This window comes from Perognathus longimembris, chromosome 23 (genome assembly GCF_023159225.1).
Source record: "Perognathus longimembris pacificus isolate PPM17 chromosome 23, ASM2315922v1, whole genome shotgun sequence".
NCBI classification, from domain to species: Eukaryota; Metazoa; Chordata; class Mammalia; order Rodentia; family Heteromyidae; genus Perognathus; species Perognathus longimembris.
In genome coordinates this window covers 7,017,484-7,037,803 of record NC_063183.1, presented here as the reverse complement: position 1 = coordinate 7,037,803, position 20,320 = coordinate 7,017,484, and the positions used below count along the sequence as shown (strand labels likewise).

Here is a 20,320-nt window from a genome sequence, read left to right as displayed (position 1 = left end):
TCCCCATTTATAAACCAAAGGTCAGGATGAACCAGAGCTTCCTTTCTGTGCTGTGCTCTGTGTGTGTGTGTGTGTGTGTGTGTGTGTGTGTGTGTGTGTGTGTGTGTGAACTCAGGGCCTCCCACTCACTTGTAAATCTCCAGGCTATCCTGCCCAGGCTGGCTTTGAGCTTTGATCCTCAGATATGACTCCTGAGCAGCTAGGATTACAAATTGTACTCACCAATGCCTCCCCCCTTGTTTGCTCTTGGCTCTGGACTTGAGGCCACCAAGCTGGCAGTGTCAGGAAATGACGAGGTACAGCCCACCTCCAAACCCACATGCCAGCCATGAAGAGCAGGGTAGCAGGTGGCCACAGCTGGTGCTGAGACACAGCTGGCCAGTACCAGGAGCAGAAATGTCATGCCTAAGCCCCTAGACACAAGGCAAGGCTCTTTAGGCCAAGCACCAGTGGCTCACATCTGTAATCCCAGCTACTAGTCTTGAGATTAGAGGATCATGGTTCAAAGCCAGCCTAGACAGAGAAGTCCAGGACATTCTTAATTCTAATTAGCCACCAAAAAAACAGGAAGTGGAATTGTGGGAAGTCATACTGTGGCTTAAGTGGTAGAGTGAGTGCCACAGGCTTGAGTGAAAAAGCTAAGGTACAGCATCTAGGTCCTGGGTTCAAGTCCCAGCACACACACACACGCAGATACCTTTGGTATCCCACTGCCGTGACAAGTGAACTGGGTCCATGCCATTGTTAGGAAAAGTCTACAGTCCTTTCAGAGGCAGAGAACCAATCTCTTGGCCCTATTTTCTGACACTCTTGGTGACCCATAGTCCAATCTGTGCTCCCTAAAGACACAGAAAAAGAAAGATATTTTCACAGCTTGCCATATAATTATCTTCAAATATACAAGTCTGGCTTCCACTTATTCACAAGATCATATAGCCATCACAGTTCTGGAACAATTTTGTCCTCTTGTGGTAAGTTCTATGCCTGTTAGTTGTTACTCCTTATTTCCCTCCATAAAACCATTCATCTCAACCAATTGCCTATCCATATTCTGGCTGAGGATCTGTTTATTCTGCAAGTTTCACCTAAGTGGATCATTCCACTTAGATGAAATACTGAGGTATTTTGCTATTGGCTTCTTTCACTTAGCATTATGATTTCAAGGCTCATTCATTGTGGGGTTTATATCAATAGCTTAGGCTTCTGGGCAGTATACCTTGTGTGAATATACTATATTTTGTTTATCCATTAACTCGTTGGTGGTCTCTTGGGTTGTCTAAATTTTAGGTTGTGGTGTGTGTGTGTGTGTGTGTGTATGTACTGGGGCTTGAACTCAAGACATCATGCTTTTTCACTTAAGGTTGGTGCTCTACTGCTTGAGCCATAGCTCCTCTTCTGACTTTCTGCTGGTTAATTGAAGGTAAGCGTCTCACAGACTTTTCTGACTGGTCTGGCTTGGAAGTACAATCCTCAGATCTCAGCTTCCTAAATAGCTAGGATTATAAATGTGAGCCACCAGCATCCAGCTCATTTCTTTTTTATTTTTTGCCCATGAATTTTCAGTGTATTTGGAGCATTTGTTGAAAAGACTATTTTTTCCTTATTGAATTGGCTTCACATTCTTGTTGAACATAAACTAAATATGAGAGGGTTTTTAAATTCTTAACTTCATACCTTTGATCTATATTATCTGTCTTTATACTATCACCACACTGCTTTTTACATTATTGTAGATTTGTAGTGTGTTTTGAGATCAGGATCTCTGAGGGCTCCAATTAGTTCTCTAGCTTCATGATTATTTTTCATTTTCTCAGTCCTTTGCATTTATATTTGACTGTTTGTTCATTTATTTATGTATTCATTCACTTATTTATTTAAACAAGGTCTTACTATGTAGCCCGGGCTGGCCTTGAATTTACAATCCTCTTATGTCAGCTTCCTGATTGCTGGGATTGCAGGATTGTATCACCATCCCTGGCTCTATTTGAATTTTAGGAACAGCTAACTGGTTTTTGTAAAAAAGGAAAAGGAAGGGAAAAAAACCTGAGATTTACATGGCCAGGCATTGCAAAAATGAATTTGAGTTTTGCCATGCTAGCAATGTTAAACATTCGATTTTTTTTTGTTAATGTGATACTAATGCATTATTTTCTTTGTTTCATTCTTTTGGACCTTTCCGTTGCCAGCAATGAGAAACAATATATTCTTATATTGTATATTCTTGTATTCCACCACCTTGAATTTGTGTGTGTTTGTTTATGTGTGTCCCCAGGGCTTGTTTTTTCTTTTCGGTACTAGGTGTTGAACCCAGGGACTTGTACAAAATAGGCAAGTGCAATACCACTGAGCCTACACCCACAGGCCTCCCTGACAGCTTTCTGTATTTAAGATCATGCTGTTTGTAAATAAAGATAGCTTACTTTCTCCTTTTCAATCTGGATGTCTTATATTTTTTTCCTGTCTAATTTTTCAGGAGGGGAACTTCAGCCTATGTTAGATAGACATGGTGGCAAAAGCTATGCACCATTGGCTCACACTTGGAATCCTAGCTACTCAAGAGGCTGTGATCTGAGGATCCCAGTAAAAAGCCAGCCTAGGAAACAAAGTCTGTGAGATTCTTATTTCCAATTAACTACCAGGAACCTGGAAGTGGCACTATGGCTCAAAGTGGTAGAGGGCTAGCCTTGAGCTAAAAAGCTCAAGGACACTGCCCAGGCCCTGAGTTCAAGCCCTACAACCAACAAAAATAAAAATAAAAAAGAAATGGTGACAACCAATATCCTTGTTTGTACCTGATCTCAAAGGGAAAGCATCTGGTTTTTCATTATGAATTGTGAGATTTGCTGTAACTTTTTCACAGATGGGTTTCTATAATTAGTAAGTTGAGAAAGTCCCCTTTTACTCTTAAGTATATTAAGCTTTTTTACTTTATTGAGAGTATTGCATGTGGTCAAATGTACTTTCTGTGTCTATTGAGATGACTATGTGGTTTTTGTTCTTTATTAATAATCTGATTGATTTTGAGTTGTTAAACCAACCTTGTATTTATGGCATAGGTTCCTCTTGGTCCTCTGTATAATCCTTTTCATATATTGTTGGATTTGCTCTGCTATCATTTTGTGGAGGACTTTTGTGTCTGTATGCATAAGAACAACGATCTGTCATTTCCCTGGGATTTCTCTGTCTCATTTTGTTATCTGAGTTATGTCCTGTGTCTTGTTTTTCTTCTGCTCCAACTTTCCTTACCTCCTAGTGTCCTACCTGATCTTTCCCAGGTGACAATTCATCTGCAGAATAGAAAATCAGACACTCTGCACTGCCGCAGGCTCTGTGGGTCCAGCATTAATTCGTTGTGAGCCAGGAGCTGGGTTCTGGGACCCATTCCAGACCACTTCTAACCCACAGGCCAATCTGCAGAAGCCCCATCCCCTGGAGACTTCCCTTTGCACCCAGCTGTGACTTTATCTCCTACCCAGCAGGCTTTCTGCTTTGTTTCTTCCCAGCCTTAATACCAAACTGTTACTAGATGGACAACAGTGGCTCACTCACTCCTGTTATCCTACTCAGGAGGCTGAGATTTGAGGATGGAGGTTCAAAGCCAGCCTGTGTAGACAAATGCAAGAGATTCTATCTCTAATCAGAGGTGTGGCTCAAGTAGTGGCCTAGCAGTCTTGAGCCAAAAAACCAAGCAAAAGCACAACTCCATTTCTGGCTTTTTGCTGGTTAATTGAAGTTTCATGGACTTTTCCATATAGGCTGGCTTTGAACCATGATTCTTAAATCTCAGGCTCCTGAGTGCCCAGCTTTGCTGTTTATTGTCAAGATGGCATCTACTGAACTTGTTTTTTCACCCAGGCTGAACTTGAGCTCTTGTAATCTTTCCAGGTCTCTGCCTAGAGATTACAGGTTTGAGCAACCAGCACCAAATTGTCTTTTTTTGCCAGTCCTGGGGCTTGAACTCTGGGCCTGTGTCCTGTCTCTGAGCTACTTTTGCTTTTTTTTTTTTTTAGTAATTGGTTGAAGAGTCTCTCACCTTTCCTGCCTGGGCTGGCTTCAAACTCTAACCCTCAGGGGCTGGGAATATGGCCTAGTGGCAAGAGTGCTTGTGTGGTATACATGAAGCCCTGGGTTCAATTCCCCAGCACCACATACATAGAAAATGGCCAGAAGTGGCGCTGTGGCTCAAGTGGCAGAGTGCTAGCCTTGAGCAAAAAGAAGCCAGGGACAGTGCTCAGGCCCTGAGTCTAAGGCCCAGGACTGGCAAAAACAAAAACAAAAACAAACTCTGACCCTCAGATCTCAGCCTCCTGAGAAGCTTGTATTACAGGCATGAGCCACTACCACCCTACTCAGATGTGTGTTGTTTTAGCCACTATAGTTGTGATTTTATGTTCTATCCGTCATAGAGAATTAATACAGTTGGGATGAGTTAAGAGTCAGTGTTGGCTGAAACTAACAGTGGTCACCCAGCCCAATCTTCCCCTCCTTTTAGGGTAATAGAACTTTTATCCAGGCAAAAGGTTTTCAGGGTAGAGGTTTTTGTTGTTGTTTGCTTTGGGTTTGTTTTGGCAGTCCTGGGTCTTGAACTCTGGGCCTGGGTGCTATCCCTGAGCTTCTTTTTGTTCAAGGCAAGTGCTCTACAGCACTTTTTTTTTTTTTTTTTTGAGTAGTTTATTGGAGATGAGGCTCACAGACTTTCCTGACCAGGCTGGCTTTGAACCACAATCCTCAGATTTCACCTCCTGAGTAGCTAGGATTACAGACCACTGTGGCCATGTGGCTATTTGCTGACTAACCAGATTAGAGCAGAATTGATCTATACATTTTGAGTCATTGCGTTACTTCCTTCACCCATGGGCTAGGGAATGGTGAAAGGCCACTTTGGAGAATCCAGGGTCCAGATTCCTCTGCTGCCTCTACCTGGGCCCAGCCCACCAGGTAACCTGTAAGTCAGGTAGGCAGCTTCCCAGCAGGTATTTGCACACTCCAGGGCCCGGGAGCACTTCCCTATGAAGTCGTCTGCTCCTCATCCCCAGCAGCCCTTCCCCAAGCCTTCATCCCTCCTGCTCCTTGGGAAGTTTTGATCTGGCCCCCTACAACTCAACAATCCAACCAGTTTTGGGTGGCCTGGGGACTCAGACCTCACCTCGCCCAGATGAGTTTATCAGGGCTCCTAGCTGGTTAATCTGAAATCCAAGGGACCCCCACAGGAGCTACCTACAGATCCATTCACCTTGAGCGGCGGCCAATCGTCTCTGAGTCCCGCACAGGCCACACCCCTAGTGGGCGGGGCCTCCGCTGGGCTCATGCCTGGCCGGCCTTGCCACTCGCGGCCACAAGGGGGCGCGGCGGCCGCCTGACAGCGGCGAAAGGGAGGCGAACTGGCAGAGCTGCTAGGCTGGGCTCGGCCCTGGGCCTGGCTTCCCTGGCAGAGCCACTAGACTCGGCTCGGCCCTGGGCCCCTCTGCTCTCTGCTCCACTGCCAATCCAGATCCAGGGGTGCGCCTTCCGATTCACACAGGCAGCCAGGGAGCCTGTGCGGCCGGGGACCAGGGCTGGAAAGCGGAAGGAAGTCCAGACCTTGGGGATCCAAGCCAAGCGCGCCCCATGCCCGCCAGGCATCAGGCCAGCAGCCAGCGCATCATTGAACCTCGTGTCCTGGACAGCAGCCATGTCCCCGTCTAGAAAGTAGGCACCTAGACTAAGAACCCCTGGAAATGTGGAATCGGGGCTTGAAGTTCAAGTGCCTGGAGAAACGAGGGTCCAGGCGCCTCTGCCTCCTCTACCTGCTTCCCACCGGACAGCCAGTAAGCCAGGAACGCGGCAGCGGTGCGGTGATTGGGTTCAAAGCCCAGGGCATAAAAGGAGGTTCAGGGCTTGGCCTGCCCGTCCCCACATCCTGTTACCTCTTTCCCTAAATGTCTCCTCATTGAGTATTGAATATTCCAAATAAATGCGGTCCCCTGTGAGGCCAGCCCTCCATCAACTAGAGCCAAAGATAATAGCCTCAATTATTTTTTCCTTTTAATCGTGGTCCCAGGAAGGCCACTGAACTCTTGTCTCGCACACACATCTCATCAATATCCCAGCCTGGCCTGGTTAACTCATGGCTTCAGAGATTTTTAGTCATGGTGACAGGACAGTATTGAGCTGAAGCAGCTGTGGGTGTTAGTTCCCCAATCCACTCCACTCATCAGAGCCAGACTGCTGTGATTGCAGCCCCTCCCGCCACCTAATCGAGTTTGCCTGAGCGGGGCCTAGCCAGGGATGGCCAGGAGATGCCAGGTTCCATACAAGAGGCCCTGGCTCAGCCCTTCTAGGAATATACCGGCACAGGGGTCTCCGAGATTTTTTTCTTTACTTTTATTTTCTTACAAAAATCATGTGTCTCAGACAAACAAAGACACCCAAGGCACTGTCCTCCCAAACTCTACACAGGGTGGAGAGGGGAGGTCCCCCCATGAATGAGCAGCTACCAACCCCCAAAGAACCATCAGCCCCTCTGTACAGGGGCCAGGGTGAGGTCAGTCCAACGGGAGGGTCTGCTCTGTGCCCCCAGCTGCTGGGAGAGAAGGCCAGGCCCTGGGTCCCGGGGTTCCTGGGATCCCCAGTGCCTACAAGAGAAGGATGACAAAGGAGCTCTGAGGGGAAGGGAGGAGACTGGTGTTGGGGTCAGGGAAGGCCCACCATATCTCACCGAGAATGTGTGTCATTATCCAACTACTGTGGTGATGGCAATGATGATTGCCAGAATGAGGACAGTGATGGACACACAGATGATAATCATGACTTTCTTCTAAAGAAGGAGAGAGTGGGTCAGGGACAATCCCCCAGGAGCTCCGAGGGCCTGGGGGTGGGGCTGGAGTCTTACCTTTCTTGCTTTCTTCTGGTTCTCCAGGGCTACTTTGACGTGCTCCTGTCCACGCTCTACATAGTCCGCTGAGCTCAGGATGTTCTTCTCAATCCGGTTGATCATCTCCCCCTGCTCAGAGGACAGGGCATTTCAGGGAGGCGTGGATGCTCTCTCCCCCTGCTCAGAGAACAGGGCAAGTGAGGGAGGCATGGGGGTGGAGCAGCTCCTTTGCCCATCCTAGCTCAAGATGAGGAAGGATAGTCTTGACAGCAAAAAGCTGTACTAACCAAGATCTAGTGGGCCAAATCTGACCAGAAATTCAGATTCCTAAGAATAGTGGTTCCCAGGCCCTCCTTGGTCATGCAGGCCTTTCAACCCTCTTCCCATATTCCACATGTCCATTTGAGCCCAGGACCTCACATGGCTCATATCTTTTTCCCAGACGGTAGACTTTTATGCCAACACAAATGTGTCTCAATTCAACCATTCTTCTAAGCCCATCTCCCAGTTGCTAGAAAGGCCTTCCCTGTTCCTGCCTCCTCCTGGCACGACCAGCCTGCAGGACCCACGGAATGAGAGCCCTTTCCTGTGATTCCCAACTGGGCATTGGCTGTAGCACTGCTGAGATGGGCTTGTCCAGGACCACTGGGGCAGAAAGGTGGATTTTGTGGGCATGCCTGGGGTAGGCACAAGGTGGGGGGAAGCTTGGGATTTGGGTAAGTGCCACCTTTGGGGGCTCAGCCCAGCCAGGAAGAGCACAAAAGCCCAGGAGAGAGGCTAAGGGTGGAGGCTGGCCTGGGGCATGGCTGTGGGTTCTGACCACATGATCTTGAGTCTGGAGGTGACCTGGGATGCGCACCTGCATCTCCACCTCAGTAGCCAGGAAAGTGAAGATCTCATGAAGCTCCCGGATGCTGCGTTCCAGCTGCTGGATCTCGCTGTGCCGGGCTGAGATTTCATTTAAGGCCTGTCGGGTCACTTGGGTGTCTTTCAATATCTGGGGGGGGGGGGGGGGTGGGAATGTAGGGGAACAGGTCAGAGAGAGATAAGCCAGAAATTCCTGAAGCAGCTCAGGCCAGGGCTTGCTGAGTAACTCTGGGCACGCAAATTAATTCTCTTTGAAAGAGATTGACGCTCTTAATCAATAGGCACCAAGGGCAGGCAGGGGGCGTGGCTCAAGCCTTAGAGCACCTGCCTAGCAAGTGGGAGGATCTGAGTTCAAACTCCTCCCCTCCATAGGTCAGGGCTCAGAGAGGAGAGTGGATGTGGCCACTCACATTGGACACAAACACCTCGCTCTGCCCACTGTCCAGCATCTGTTCCAGCTCCTCATCAGACACCATCCCAGCATTGGCTGTGAAAGAAAGGGCCAGCTCAGCGCTGGGTCGCATTCCTGGACGCCCTGTGGCTGGCTGGGCGCCCCAACTCACTGATCTTCAGCTGTCTCCGGATGCGCTCCACGTTCTTCTCGCGGTATTCAGACTGTGTGGAGTTGCACTTGTTGATGAGTTCCACAAATTGCTGCGAAAGGACTCCATGCTAAGGATACAGAGGGCAGGATGGACACCTTTGGTAGATGCCTGCCAGCCTTTGCATCCCCAGAGAACAAGAGCATGAGTTGCCTTTACCACCCTGTGTCAGCTCTCTCAGGCAAAGCCAGGGCCTTCACGGCCCTACATGAGCTGCTCTAGCAGTCAGGACCCCTCTCAACCTCCTCCCTTTCTCCCCACTGTTCTCTCCTCTTCCTCCCTCCATCATCCATCCATCAAGCCACAGGGTTCTCCCACTCCAGGCCTGTGGACTTAACTGCACCTTCCCCACAAACACCCTTAAGTTTGCTCGACTGTCACCTTCTGACATTTGAAAGCTTTCTTTAACACACACACACACACACACACACACACACACACACACATTATATTTTTGTAGTGTTGGGGAGGGAAGCCAGGGCTGGGAACATGCTAAGTACACCTTCGACCCCTGAGCCTCCTCTTCCAACCCTTCCAAATGTTACCTAAATTGGAACCCTCAGTGCTCCGCATCCCTCTTCCACATTTTTTTAGTACTATGTTCTAAAATAATTTACCTACTCATGGGAATTGTCTCACTTGGCTGAAATGTAAGTGCAGGGATGTGTGTGTGTGTGTGTGTGTGTGTGTGTGTGTGTGTGTGTGCTGATCCTGGGGCTTGAACTCAGGGCCTGGTCATTGTCCCTGAGCTTCTTTTGCAAAAGGCCAGCGCTCTATTACTTGAACCACCTTTCTGCTCCCAGATTTTTGGTGGTGAATCAGAAAGAAAAGAGTCTCACAGACTTTCCTTCCCGGGCTGACTTTGAATAGCAATTCTCAGACTTTAGCTTCCAGAGTAGCTAGGATTACAGGCCTAAGGTACCAGTGCCTGGCTTGAACAAGCTATTTTTGTTCAAAAGGGGTGTGGCACACAGTAGACAGTCTCTGTGGACTTGCTGAATTCTTGCTGAAGGTTAGCTCACTACCTAGACCACAGGGATGCCCAGGTGTTGATATATTGCCTGGTGTACCAGGTCCTCCTGAACGCTTGGCCTCTCACACCAAGGACCACTGCAGGTCCCCTCTGAAATGCCATCTCTAGAGTATTTTGTTCCACCTTGTTCCTCTCCTGATGCCTTAAATAAGCTTTCCATCTTCAGACAGATATCTGCTATTCTGGACTCTGTTTTGCCTCCTTCCAAGATGCTCAGGCTTCTCCTCCAATCTAGGAGCTTCGCTGAGCTTTGAGTTCATCGACTCCAATTCAAACCTCCCAAAACCCTAAATAAAGGCTCATTAAGAACCTAGCCAGGGGGCTGGGGATATGGCCTAGTGGCAAGAGTGCTTGCCTCGTATACATGAGGCCCTGGGTTCGATTCCCCAGCACCACATATACAGAAAATGGCCAGAAGTGGCACTGTGGCTCAAGAGGTATTGTGCTAGCCTTGAGCAAGAAGAAGCCAGGGACAGTGCTCAGGCCCTGAGTTCAAGCCCCAGGACTGGCCAAAAAGAAAAAAATCCTAGTCAGAGCACATCTGCTTACTAAGATGTTATCCCCAGAGAAGTTCCTCTTCATCAGTACCCCAGCAATGTTCCTCTTCCTGGTGTGTTTAAGTTCTGTCTATGGGTCAAGGATGACCCTGTTGTAGGTGGGAAACCTGTTAGTCATTTCTGACTTCTTCCTTTTCCTCCCTGTGCAGAGCTGTCAACTGCTAAGCCCTATATATATAATGCGTTCAGTCCCTACTCGATCTAGATTCCCCATCTTAAGGTTTTGGAAGGCAATGTCTTCCAATGTCATGTCTGAGGACACAGCAGCTTCTCACTGAATGGAAAAGAAAGCTGGTGTTACAACAGATCGAGTACCAAGACACCTGGGTTCTCCCACCTGGAGGGAAGTTCTCTCTCTGAGCCTCAGCTTCTCCAATTTAGAAAAATCATCTAGCCAGAGATGTTGGATTTGAAAATCTCTTAAGGGCCATTCCTCCATAATCTGCCATTTAATGATTCATGAAAACACTTACTGAAATGTCTTAATTCTAGGAAAACCAAACCTACCTGGGTTCTTCTCATTCTTGTGTTGACTGAGTTGTAATTCTCATCAGCTTCCTCCTTTTGGGGCTCTATAGCTATGGGGGGAAAACAAGGGTTGGAGGAAAGGAAGGTTTGATCTGCGACTTTAGCTAGGGTTATAGGCACACACAAGCACAAGCACACGCACACACACACACACACACACATGCTGCCGCCCCTACCTCTCCACCCCCCCACCCCCCACCAGCTCGTTATTTTGGAGATGAAATCTAGTACACTTTTCTGCCCGGGGCTGACCTCCAACCATAATCACCCAGATCTTAGTCTCTTGAGTGGCGAGAATTACAGGTGTGAGACACTTATTACTCAGCTTGACCTGAGTCTTCTAAAAACCATTTGAGGCTTAGTATACAGGGCCAGGGCCAAATCTTAGCCCCATAACAGGGAGGCTCTTGTCTCCATAGAATTTTTTTTTTTTTGCCAGTCCTGGGGCTTGAACTCAGTGCCTAGGTGCTGTCCCTAAACTACTTTTTGCTCACTAACACTAACCACTAACCACTAACACTACCACTAGGCTAACACTACCACTTGAGCCATAGCACCACTTCTGGCTTTTTCTGTTTAAGTGGTGCTAAGGAATCGAACCCAGGGCTTCAAGCATGCTAGACAAGCACTTTACCATTAAGCCATATTCCCAGCCCTCCATAAGATTTTTATTATAAAATGAGTAGGGACTGGAAATGGAGCTCTAGTAATGTGTGTGCTTAGCACTCACAAGGCCCTGAGTTTTATCTCCAAAAAGAAAAAGAATTAATTTTGAGCCTCTCACAGGAGAAAGTTTATTTTTCCAGGTTCCACAAGAGGCTTCTTAATGAAGTTCCCATGTGTCACCTTACAGAATGCACACGGGGCAGCAAGAACTACAGGAATGAAGTTTCGTTGTAAATAAAGGAAGCTGGAAGGGTGCAGAGATTTTAGAGCCAGGCTTGCTGTGTGACCCTGATATATCAATAGCCTCTCTGGGCCACCTATCCCCCCAGACACAACAGGAATAGGGCATGACAGGAGGGAAACACCTGTCTGAGGCTCTAGCTCACCCTTCAGCTGTGTGCGGATCTCCCTTCCCAGCTGTTTGATCTCATCGCGCAGGTTCTGCAGGTCTTGCTTCATGCCTAAAGGAGAAGGCCACAACTTCCAAACCACAGGCCCCCCATCCCACCCCCCCGCAACACACCCCTAGCACACCTCAAGTAATCCTCCCCAGCCAACACCTTCATGGAACTACAACCCCCACAAGCCATCGGGCTGCGCACGCGTCTGCGAAGGGGGGTTTGCTTACTCTCCTCGGGAAGGGGCGTGGCGAGGATGGTGACCTGCTGCTTCTCCAACTCCCGGACTTTATTCTCCAGCTTGGCCATAGTCTGTCGAATTGCCTGGACCTAGGGAGGATAACCGAGAGGGGTAGGTGGCAATCCAGGCCACCATGCTCCTCGGTCCTCCTGTCCCCTTGAGAATCCAGGCCAAGACGCGAGCCTCTTACCTTGCGGAAGAACTCCTCGTCGGGGCTGCCCAGCCTCGCCATGCCCGGCTGCACCAGGGCGACGCGCTCCCGGTCCTCATCATCCGAGCTGTGATCCCCCTGCCAGGGCCCAGGTCGCTGGCATCACTTCCCCGCGGCGGCTCTCACCCCGCAGGACGCACAGGCTTCCGGGATTTTCCTTCCTGGCCTCCAGCCATCCCTCCCGGCCCCGAGGGCCAGGGCTCGCGCACCCCAGGCCGTCCTCCCGCGCCCGGCCCCGCCGCCCGGACTGCTCACCTGTCTCAGCTCGTGGGTCCGGTCGCGCATGGCGGCCCGAGCCCCGAGGGCCTCAAGGTTCTAAGTTTGGAAGTCTCGTACCCCACTCGCACTGACAGTACCCCCCTCACCCCGAGAACCCCCCCGCCACCCCCTGCGAGCCGCGGGACACCCCGCCCCTTGCACCGTCCACAGCTAATTGGAAGGAGCCGTCCTCGGGACCCCCCCTAAAATCCCACAGGTTGGAATTCCCTCTTCTTCCCCCCCCTCCCGCGCCGCACCCGCGGCCCCTCCCCTCCGGGATGACTCGAGCATGCGCAGAAGCTCGCGTCCCTTCCTCACCCCCGGGGACGGGGAGGGATGGGAAGGAGAGGGAGGGAAGAGAAGAGAGACCGGAAGCCTCGGAGCTCCGAACGGAAGTGTCCCTGCCAAGACGCGAGATCCCGCCCCCTCCGTCCAAACGTCGGGTCTTCAAATGGAAATCTAGTTGCCAAAAGGGGTGGCAGCACGTCATCCGTACGTCATCCGAGAGGCCCTCATCTCACATCACCCCATGGCGCTCCCCCCCCACCCCACGGTCCCCGCCCGCCCGCCCCCACCGCCGCGTCACGTGACCGCGCAGCCCCGCCCCCCGGCCTCGAGCTCCGCAGAACGTGACTGGGGCCGTCACGTGGCCGGCTCTGTCTACGCGGCCTCGGGGACGACGGGTCCCGCGACGTCCCCGCCCGACCCCCGGCGTCGGGGCGGGGAAGGGTCGCCGCCCGCCCCGGAGCGCCGTGCCGGCCGGGGCGAGGGCGTGCTCGGTGCTCCGTTCCTGTCGTGGGCGGGGGCGCGGGCAGCGGAGGACCGCGGAGGGGACCTTGGGGAGGCGAGCGAGCCTCGCGGGGACCTTGAGAGCGGGACACGACGCGATCCGGATCCTCGCCGCCGGGGAACTGCAGGGTTTTCCGTAGGCAGAGCATCTGGGGGTGGGAAGTGACCTCACCCAGGCAGCAGCCGCTTCTCCCGCATCCTCCCGGCGCAGCCTGACAGGTGGGCGGCCGGCTCCGGCGAGAACGCGGCGGGCCCGCCGCGCCCTCCGCGCCCGCCGCCCCCGAGCAGACCATTTCAGGGCAGCTCGGCCTGATGGAAGCGTCTGGATTGTGTCGATGGAGCTGGATGCTTCCCGGTCGCTTACACCCCCACCCACCCCACCCTGCACCGGCGGTCAAGGCACGACTTCCTTGCTCTTCACCGAATGCCCAGCACCACGCACGTCAGGAGCCCCAAGAAAAGATGTGATCAGAGTCAAACCTGTAATCCTAGCTACTCGGGTAGCCGAGGCTCACAGCTCAGAGCCAGCCAGCATGGGACTCCCAGCTTCAGCTAACCAGCAAAGTGATGAACTGGAAGGTGTGGCTCAAGTGTGAGCAAGGAAACCAAGCAAGAACTCCAGACCCTAAGTTCAAGCCATGTTACTTTGTGTGCGTGTGCTAGTACTGGGACTTAACTCAGGAGCTCGGCACTGTCACTGAGCTTTTTTGCTCAAGGCTGGCACTCTACCACTTGCCTCAGCTCCACTTCTGGCTTTTTGGTGGTTAGAGATGTCTCATGAACTTTCCTACCCAGGCTGGATTTGAACTTTGATCCTCAGATCTCAGCCTCTTGAGTAGCTAGAATTACTTAGCTCCCAGCTGAAAATATTGTTTTTGGCCCTTCAGGTAATTGAAAATAAAGCCATGGTTTTCTGATCTTTAAGCTTCAGATTCTCACTGTGCCATTTCTCAATCCTGGCTTGACTGAGACTTACTAGACACATCAGACAAAAATCCTTGCTCTTTCTAGGCACTGGTGGTTCATGCCTGTAATCCTAGCTACTCAGTAGGCTGAGATCTGAGGATCATAGTTTGAAACCAGATCAGTAACCTCTTCACAGCTTGCCTGTCTCCACTTGGATCTGACAGAACATACATTATGTATTTGGTGTCTTCACCACTGTCAACCCCACTAGAATATAAACTCCAGGTCAGAGATAGTCATCTGCCTTATTCACTGCTGGGTCTCCAGGGCCTTCAACAATGCCTGCCACATACTAGCTGATCATGAATGAAGTATTCATAGATGCATTAAATTCTTTTTTACTCAATTTTTCTTCCCAATTCTAGGGTGTGAACTCAGGGCCTAGCCTCTGTTCCTGAGCCTCTTTGTGCTCAAGGCTAGCACTCTACCACTTGAGCCACAGCTCTACTTCTGGCCTTTTCTGTTTATGTGGTACTGAGGGATTGAACCCAGGGCTTCATGCATGCAACGCAAGCACTCTGCCTGCCACTAAGCCATACTCCTAGCCCACTTAATATTTGTATAGCACTTCAATGTGCCAAACACCAATATAGGCACTTGATAAACATTAAGTAATTGGATACTCACAATTCTTTGTGATAGGTTGGTCTTTATTTTAGCGAAGAGAAAACTGAGGCACAGAGAAGTAATGTGCCCAAAGTTACATAGCTGATCAATGACAGGGCCGGGATTTAAAGCCAGATAGTAACTGTAGGGTCTATATTCTTTTTGCACTTGAAAATATTTACCAAAATGATAGGGAGGTTAGGCTAAAAGAGAGAAGTTAGGGAAGATGGGGGCGAAGGATAATGTTGGAGTTTCCATTCCCAGCTCAGCTAAAAAGAACAAAAGATCATTGGACGCCAGTAGCTCACACCTGACATCCTAGCTACTCAGGAGGATGAGCTCTGAGGATCACGGTCCAAAGCCAGCCTAGACAGGAAAGTCTATGAGACTCTTATCTCCATTTAACCACCAGAAAACCAGAAATGGGGCTGTGGTTCTAGTGGTAGAACACTATCCTTGAGCCAAAGAGCTTAGGGACAGGGCCCAGGCCCAGAGTTCAAGCCCAGGACCAACAAAGAAGAGAGAAAGGAAGGGAGGGAGAGACAGAGAGGAAGAGAAAGAGAGGGAAGGAAGGAAATAAACCAGTTAGCAGTGGCTCCCATATTCCACCTGCCCTGGGGGACTTGCTGCCCTTATTGCTACTCTGCTTTGGATTTTCTGGGGGAATGGACTGAGGGCCTGACAGAGCCATCTCCTGTCCCTTATCATAGTGTCTCTCTGCCTCACTGCTTGGTTGGGGTTGACTGCTGGAGAGGATGTTTGTCCTCCGTGTCCCTGTCTACTTGGTCCTCAGGAGCCAAAAATATCCACCCCTGTCTCCTTTAAGAGCCTCTGTCCTATCAACATCTCCAAGGGTGTTTATGTGGCAACCACATCCCTGTGGTTTAACCTCTTGGGTATATGTCGAGGGTCTGAACTTGACCTGGAGTTCCAGCTGAGACCTTTCTTTCTTCAAATGCTACACCCTCCTATGCTTTACCAGATAGCTGCCTGTGGCCCCCAAATCTGTATCTCCAAGCCCAAAGGTTTTTCTATGCTACAGTCCTTGCAGTCCTGGACTTCAGATGTCCCCTGTTGGAAATTCCAGAGGCATCAGGGAGCTGAGATCTGAGGATCACGGTTCAAAGCCAGCCTGAGCAGGAAAGTCCATGAGACGCTGATCTCCAGTGAACCACCAAACAGCTAGAAAGGTTGCTGTGGCTCAAGCGGTAGAGGACTAGCACTGAAGGGAAAAAGAAAAGCATGGGGACAATGCCAACACCCCAGGACAGGCACCAAAACAGCCTAGACAGAAAAGTCTATGACATTAATCTCCAACAAGTGTTAGAGTGCCAGCCTTGAGCAAAAAAGCTAAGTAAGAGAGGGGGCTGAGTTGAAATATCAAATCTGGTATATACACACATGTACACACTCATGCACACACACACAGAGATGAAAACTAAAGCACTAATTTTTTTTTGCCTGTTGTAGGATTTGATTTCAGGGCCTGTACACTGTCCCTGAGCCTCTTTGTGCTTAAGGCTAGTGCTCTACCACTTGAGCCACAGCCCCACTTCTGGCTTTTGGATAGTTAATTGGAGATAAGAGTCTAATGGGGTGCTGGAAATATGGCCTAGTGGTAAGAGTGCTCACCTAGTACACGAAGCCCTGGGTTCAATTCACCAGCACCACATATACAGAAAACGGCCAGGAGTGGTGCTGTGGCTCAAGTGGCAGAGTGCTAGCTTTGAACAAAAAGAAACCAGGTACAGTGCTCAGGCCCTGAGTTCAAGCCCCAGGATTGGCAAAAAAAAAAAAAAAAAAAAAAAAAAAAAAAAAAAAGTCTAATGGGGACTTTTCTGCCCAGGCAGACTTTGAAGTGTGATCCTCAGATCTCAGCCTCCTAAGTAATTAGAATTACAGGTGTGAACCTCCTATGCCCTGCTGAAGCACTACCTTTTGTTTATTCCATTATAGTTTTAAGTTCCTAAGTTTGACAAAACATTTTCAACAAGACTGTGAGGAAACAAACATTCTTTCACTCATTATTAAGAAATCAAAATTATGTAACCCAGACACCATTTATCAACACGATAAATGCCTACACACCCACGACCAACCAGCAATCTCACTTCTGGAAATGTAAGATATAACTACTGCTACATCAGAAACCACCTTGAGGAACTTGGGGGGCCTTGGGGAACTAGACTAAAATAACTAGTTACTGTCTTCTAAATGCTGAAGGTGGTTGGGCAGTTTCTCTGCTTTGTATTACACAAATGGCTAGAGTCAGCAGACATCTCTGCTGAGGCGAGATGACCCAGCCCGTGACTGGCTCACTCATACTCTCGTGTCTGGGAGCTGGAGGACTAAGTTGGGGTGGACGAGCCACTCCCTCCATGTGATCTTTTGTCCTGGGTTTATTCATGGCATTGTGACTTCAGGATTCCAAGAAAGCCCTTGCCAGGGTTTGAATTCAGGTTCTTTTGTTCTTTCTTGATTCTTTTGCTCAAGGCTGACTCTCTACCATTTGAACCATGCCTCCACTACTGGCTTTTTGTTGGTTAATTGGAGATAGTAGTCTCTTAGACGCATAGGCAGGAAAGTCTGTGAGACTGTTATCTCCAATTTATCACCAGAAAAACCAGAAGTAGAGGCTGGGAATGTGGCTTAGTGGTAGAGTGCTTGCCTAGCATGCATGAAGTCCTGGATTCAATTCCTCAGCACCACATAAACAGTAAAAGCCAGAAATGGTGCTGTGGCTCAAGTGGTAGAGTGCTAGCCTTGAGCAAAAGAAGCTCAGGGACAGTGCCCAGGCCCTGAGTTTAAGCCTCAGGACTGGCAGAAAAGAAAAGAAAAACCAGAAGTAGAGATGTGGCTCAAGTGGTAAGTCACTAGCAAAAAAAAAGTTCAGAGACAACACCCAGGTTGTGAGTTCAAGTCCCAGAACCTTCACCAAAAAAATTAAAGTGTCTTACATTTGTCCTTCAGGCTGGCTTTGAGCCAGTATCCTCAAATCTCAGTCTCCTGCATAGCTAGGATTATAGGCCTGTGTCACCAGCGCTCAGCTGCAATGCCTCTTAAGGCTCTGCTACTTGCATATTGTATTCAAAGCAAACCACAAGTCCATCAAAGTATGGGGAAATAGGCTGAGCACTGGTAACTCACACCTATAATCCTAGCTACTCACAGGGCTGAGATCTGAGGATCACTGTTTGAAGCAAGTCAGGGCAGGAAAGTCCATGGGTCTCTCATCTCCAATGAACCATCAGAAAACCAGAAGCAGAGCTGTGGCTCAAAGGGATAGAGTGCTCGCCTTGAGTGAAAGGGACAGAACCTGAGCCTTGAGTTCAAGCCCTATGACCAAACAAAACAGAGGCTGTAATGGGGCTTTGTGGTACAGTGCTTGTCTAGCATGCATAAAGCCCTGGGTTCGATTCCTCAGCACCACATACACAGAAAAAGCCAGAAGTGAACACTGTGGCTCAAGTGGTAAAGTGCTAGCCTTGAGCAAAAAAAGAATCTCAGGGATAGTGCTCAGGCCAAGTTCAAGCCCAGGACTGGCCAAAAAGAAAAAAAAAGAGGAGCTGGGGTTGTGGCTTAGTGATAGAGCCATTCTCTAGCATGCATGATGCCCTGTTTGATTCCTCGGTACCATATAAACAAAGTCATTAAGTAAATCATAATTTTTTAAGGGCAAAACAAAAAAAGAATTAGAAGGAGCTTGCTTATTTGGCTTGCTGTCAATAGCCCACCCTTCTTCAGAAATAGAAACTTTGCCTGTTGAAGCAAAACACACACACACACACACACACACACACACACACACACACACACACACACCCCCAAGGAGAATTAGAAGGTAGAGAAAAAGGATAGCACCTAGGTCCTACCCTAAGTTCAAGCCCTAGGACTAGCGCTCTCTCTCTCTCTCTCTCTCTCTCTCTCTCACCCCCCACCACAATCTAGATATAGCTAGGTACTGGTAGTTTAGCTCATGGCTGTAGTCCTAGCTACTCAAGAGGCTGAGATCTGAGGATCCTAATTCAAAGCCAACCCAGGCAGACAAAACCCACAAGATTCCTATCTCCAGTTACCCAGCAAGAAGCTGGAAGTCAAGCTGTGGCTCAAGTGGTAGAGTTCTAGCCTTGAACAAAAAAAATCTAATGGGCAGTGCTCAGGCTCTGAGTTCAAACTCTAGTACCAGTGTATACACAGGCGCACATATATACACACCACCACCACCACCAACAACAACAACAATAATAACAACTTAAAATTTTCCGGGTGCCTGGGACTCATACCTGTAATCTCAGCTACAAAAGAAGCTGAGATCTAAGAATCTTGGGTTCAGAGCAAGCACAGGCAGATAATTCCAGGAGATTTCTTGTCTCCAATTAACTGGCAAAAGTTGGATGTGGAGGTGTGGCTCAAGTGGTAGAGCATCAGCCCTAAGCCAAAAAGCAGAGAGTGAGGCCATGAACTCAAACTCTAATACTGACAAAGAGTCAGAAATAAAACATAAAAACTAAATAGGGTAGTGGGGTAGAAAGCAGAGTAGCAGGGCTTTTTCATGTCTGCTTGAGTAGAGATTCTCAGGTTACAGAGGCGGTCATACTCACTAAATCCTCCTTTCATGTATTTTACAGATTTGGAAACTAGAGCTTAGAAGAGGTAGAAAACTGACTCCATGAAGCCTTCACTCACCTCTGAGTTTCTTCACAGTAAAGTATAATCCTGGTGCAAAAAGTAGGATCAAACAGGAGGGGGAGGCTGGAGAAACAAGGCCAGCGTGGGCAAAAAGTACAGAGACTTTGTCTCAATTACCAATGGAAAAAAAAAGGATTGGGGTCATAGATCAAGTGCTTTCCTACCATGTGATGAGGCCCTGTGTTCAATCCCCAGTATGGCAGAAAAGAAATAAAAATAAGAAGGTAGGGGAGAGATGAGTAAGAATGTTGAAAGGGGTGGCATTGCCCAGGATACATTGTATTCATACACTGCTTTGTTAAATAGCAAGTCCTTTGTATAACTACCTAAAGATAATTTGTTTTGTTTTGTTTTTGTTGCCAGTCCTGGGGCATGGACTCAGGGCCTGAGCACTGTCCTTGGCTTCTTTTTGCTCAAGGCTAGCACTCTACCACTTGAGCCACAGTGCCACTTCCAGCTTTTTTCTATATATGTGGTGCTGAGGAATCAAACCCAGGGGCTTCATGAATATGAGGCGAGCACTTTACCACTAGGCCATATTCCCAGCCCCAGATAATTTTTTTAAATCCTTCTATTAGAGCTGGGAATGTGGCTTAGTGGTAGAATGCTTGCCTAGCATGCATGAAGCCCTGGGTTCGATTCCTCAGCACCACATACACAGAAAAAGCCGGAAGTGGCACTTTTGCTCAAGAGATAGAGCATTAGACTTGAGCAAAATGAAGCCAGGGACAGTGCTCAGGCCCTGAGTCCAAGCCCCAGGACTGGCAAAAAAAAAAAAAAAAAATCCTTCTCTTAAAAAAAATAGAGGGTGGGAATATGGCCTAGTGGTAGAGTGCTTGCCTTGTGTACATGAAGCCCTGGGTTCGATTTCTCAGCACCACATATATAGAAAAGGCCAGAAGTGGCGCTGTGGCTCAAGTGGTAGAGTGCTAGCCTTGAGCAAAAAGAAGTCAGGGACAGTGCTCAGGCCCTGAGTTCAAGCCCTAGGACTGGCAATAAATAATAAATAAATGAATAAATAAATAAGGAGCTCCAAAGTATTCCAGGCCAAGCCAG

At 49.0% G+C, this 20,320-nt stretch overlaps 1 protein-coding gene across 1 annotated transcript; it reads right to left on the bottom strand.

Annotated features, from left to right (window-relative positions):
* Positions 1-6,366: 6,366 nt before the first annotated feature.
* Positions 6,367-12,760, bottom strand: Stx4 (syntaxin 4). Its single transcript, XM_048333195.1, has 11 exons — positions 12,212-12,760; positions 11,936-12,034; positions 11,735-11,834; positions 11,493-11,567; positions 10,420-10,490; positions 8,284-8,392; positions 8,131-8,207; positions 7,713-7,850; positions 6,872-6,982; positions 6,698-6,796; positions 6,367-6,614 (listed from the first exon to the last, which is right to left on the bottom strand). The coding sequence occupies exons 1-10, from the start codon at positions 12,239-12,241 to the stop codon at positions 6,713-6,715; spliced, it is 894 nt and encodes a 297-aa protein (XP_048189152.1). The 5' UTR covers positions 12,242-12,760; the 3' UTR covers positions 6,367-6,614; positions 6,698-6,712.
* Positions 12,761-20,320: the final 7,560 nt, after the last annotated feature.

Bases quoted from the DNA above. Each gene is read 5' to 3' on its own strand.
- Stx4 (XM_048333195.1), bottom strand. From the start codon at position 12,241: ATGCGCGACCGGACCCACGAGCTGAGACAG. The intron at 11,835-11,935 runs GTAAGAGGCTCG...TATCCTCCCTAG, and splicing joins ACGAGGAGTTCTTCCGCAAG to GTCCAGGCAATTCGACAGAC. The intron at 6,983-7,712 runs GTGCGCATCCCA...TCCTCTGAGCAG, and splicing joins CTACTGAGGTGGAGATGCAG to GGGGAGATGATCAACCGGAT.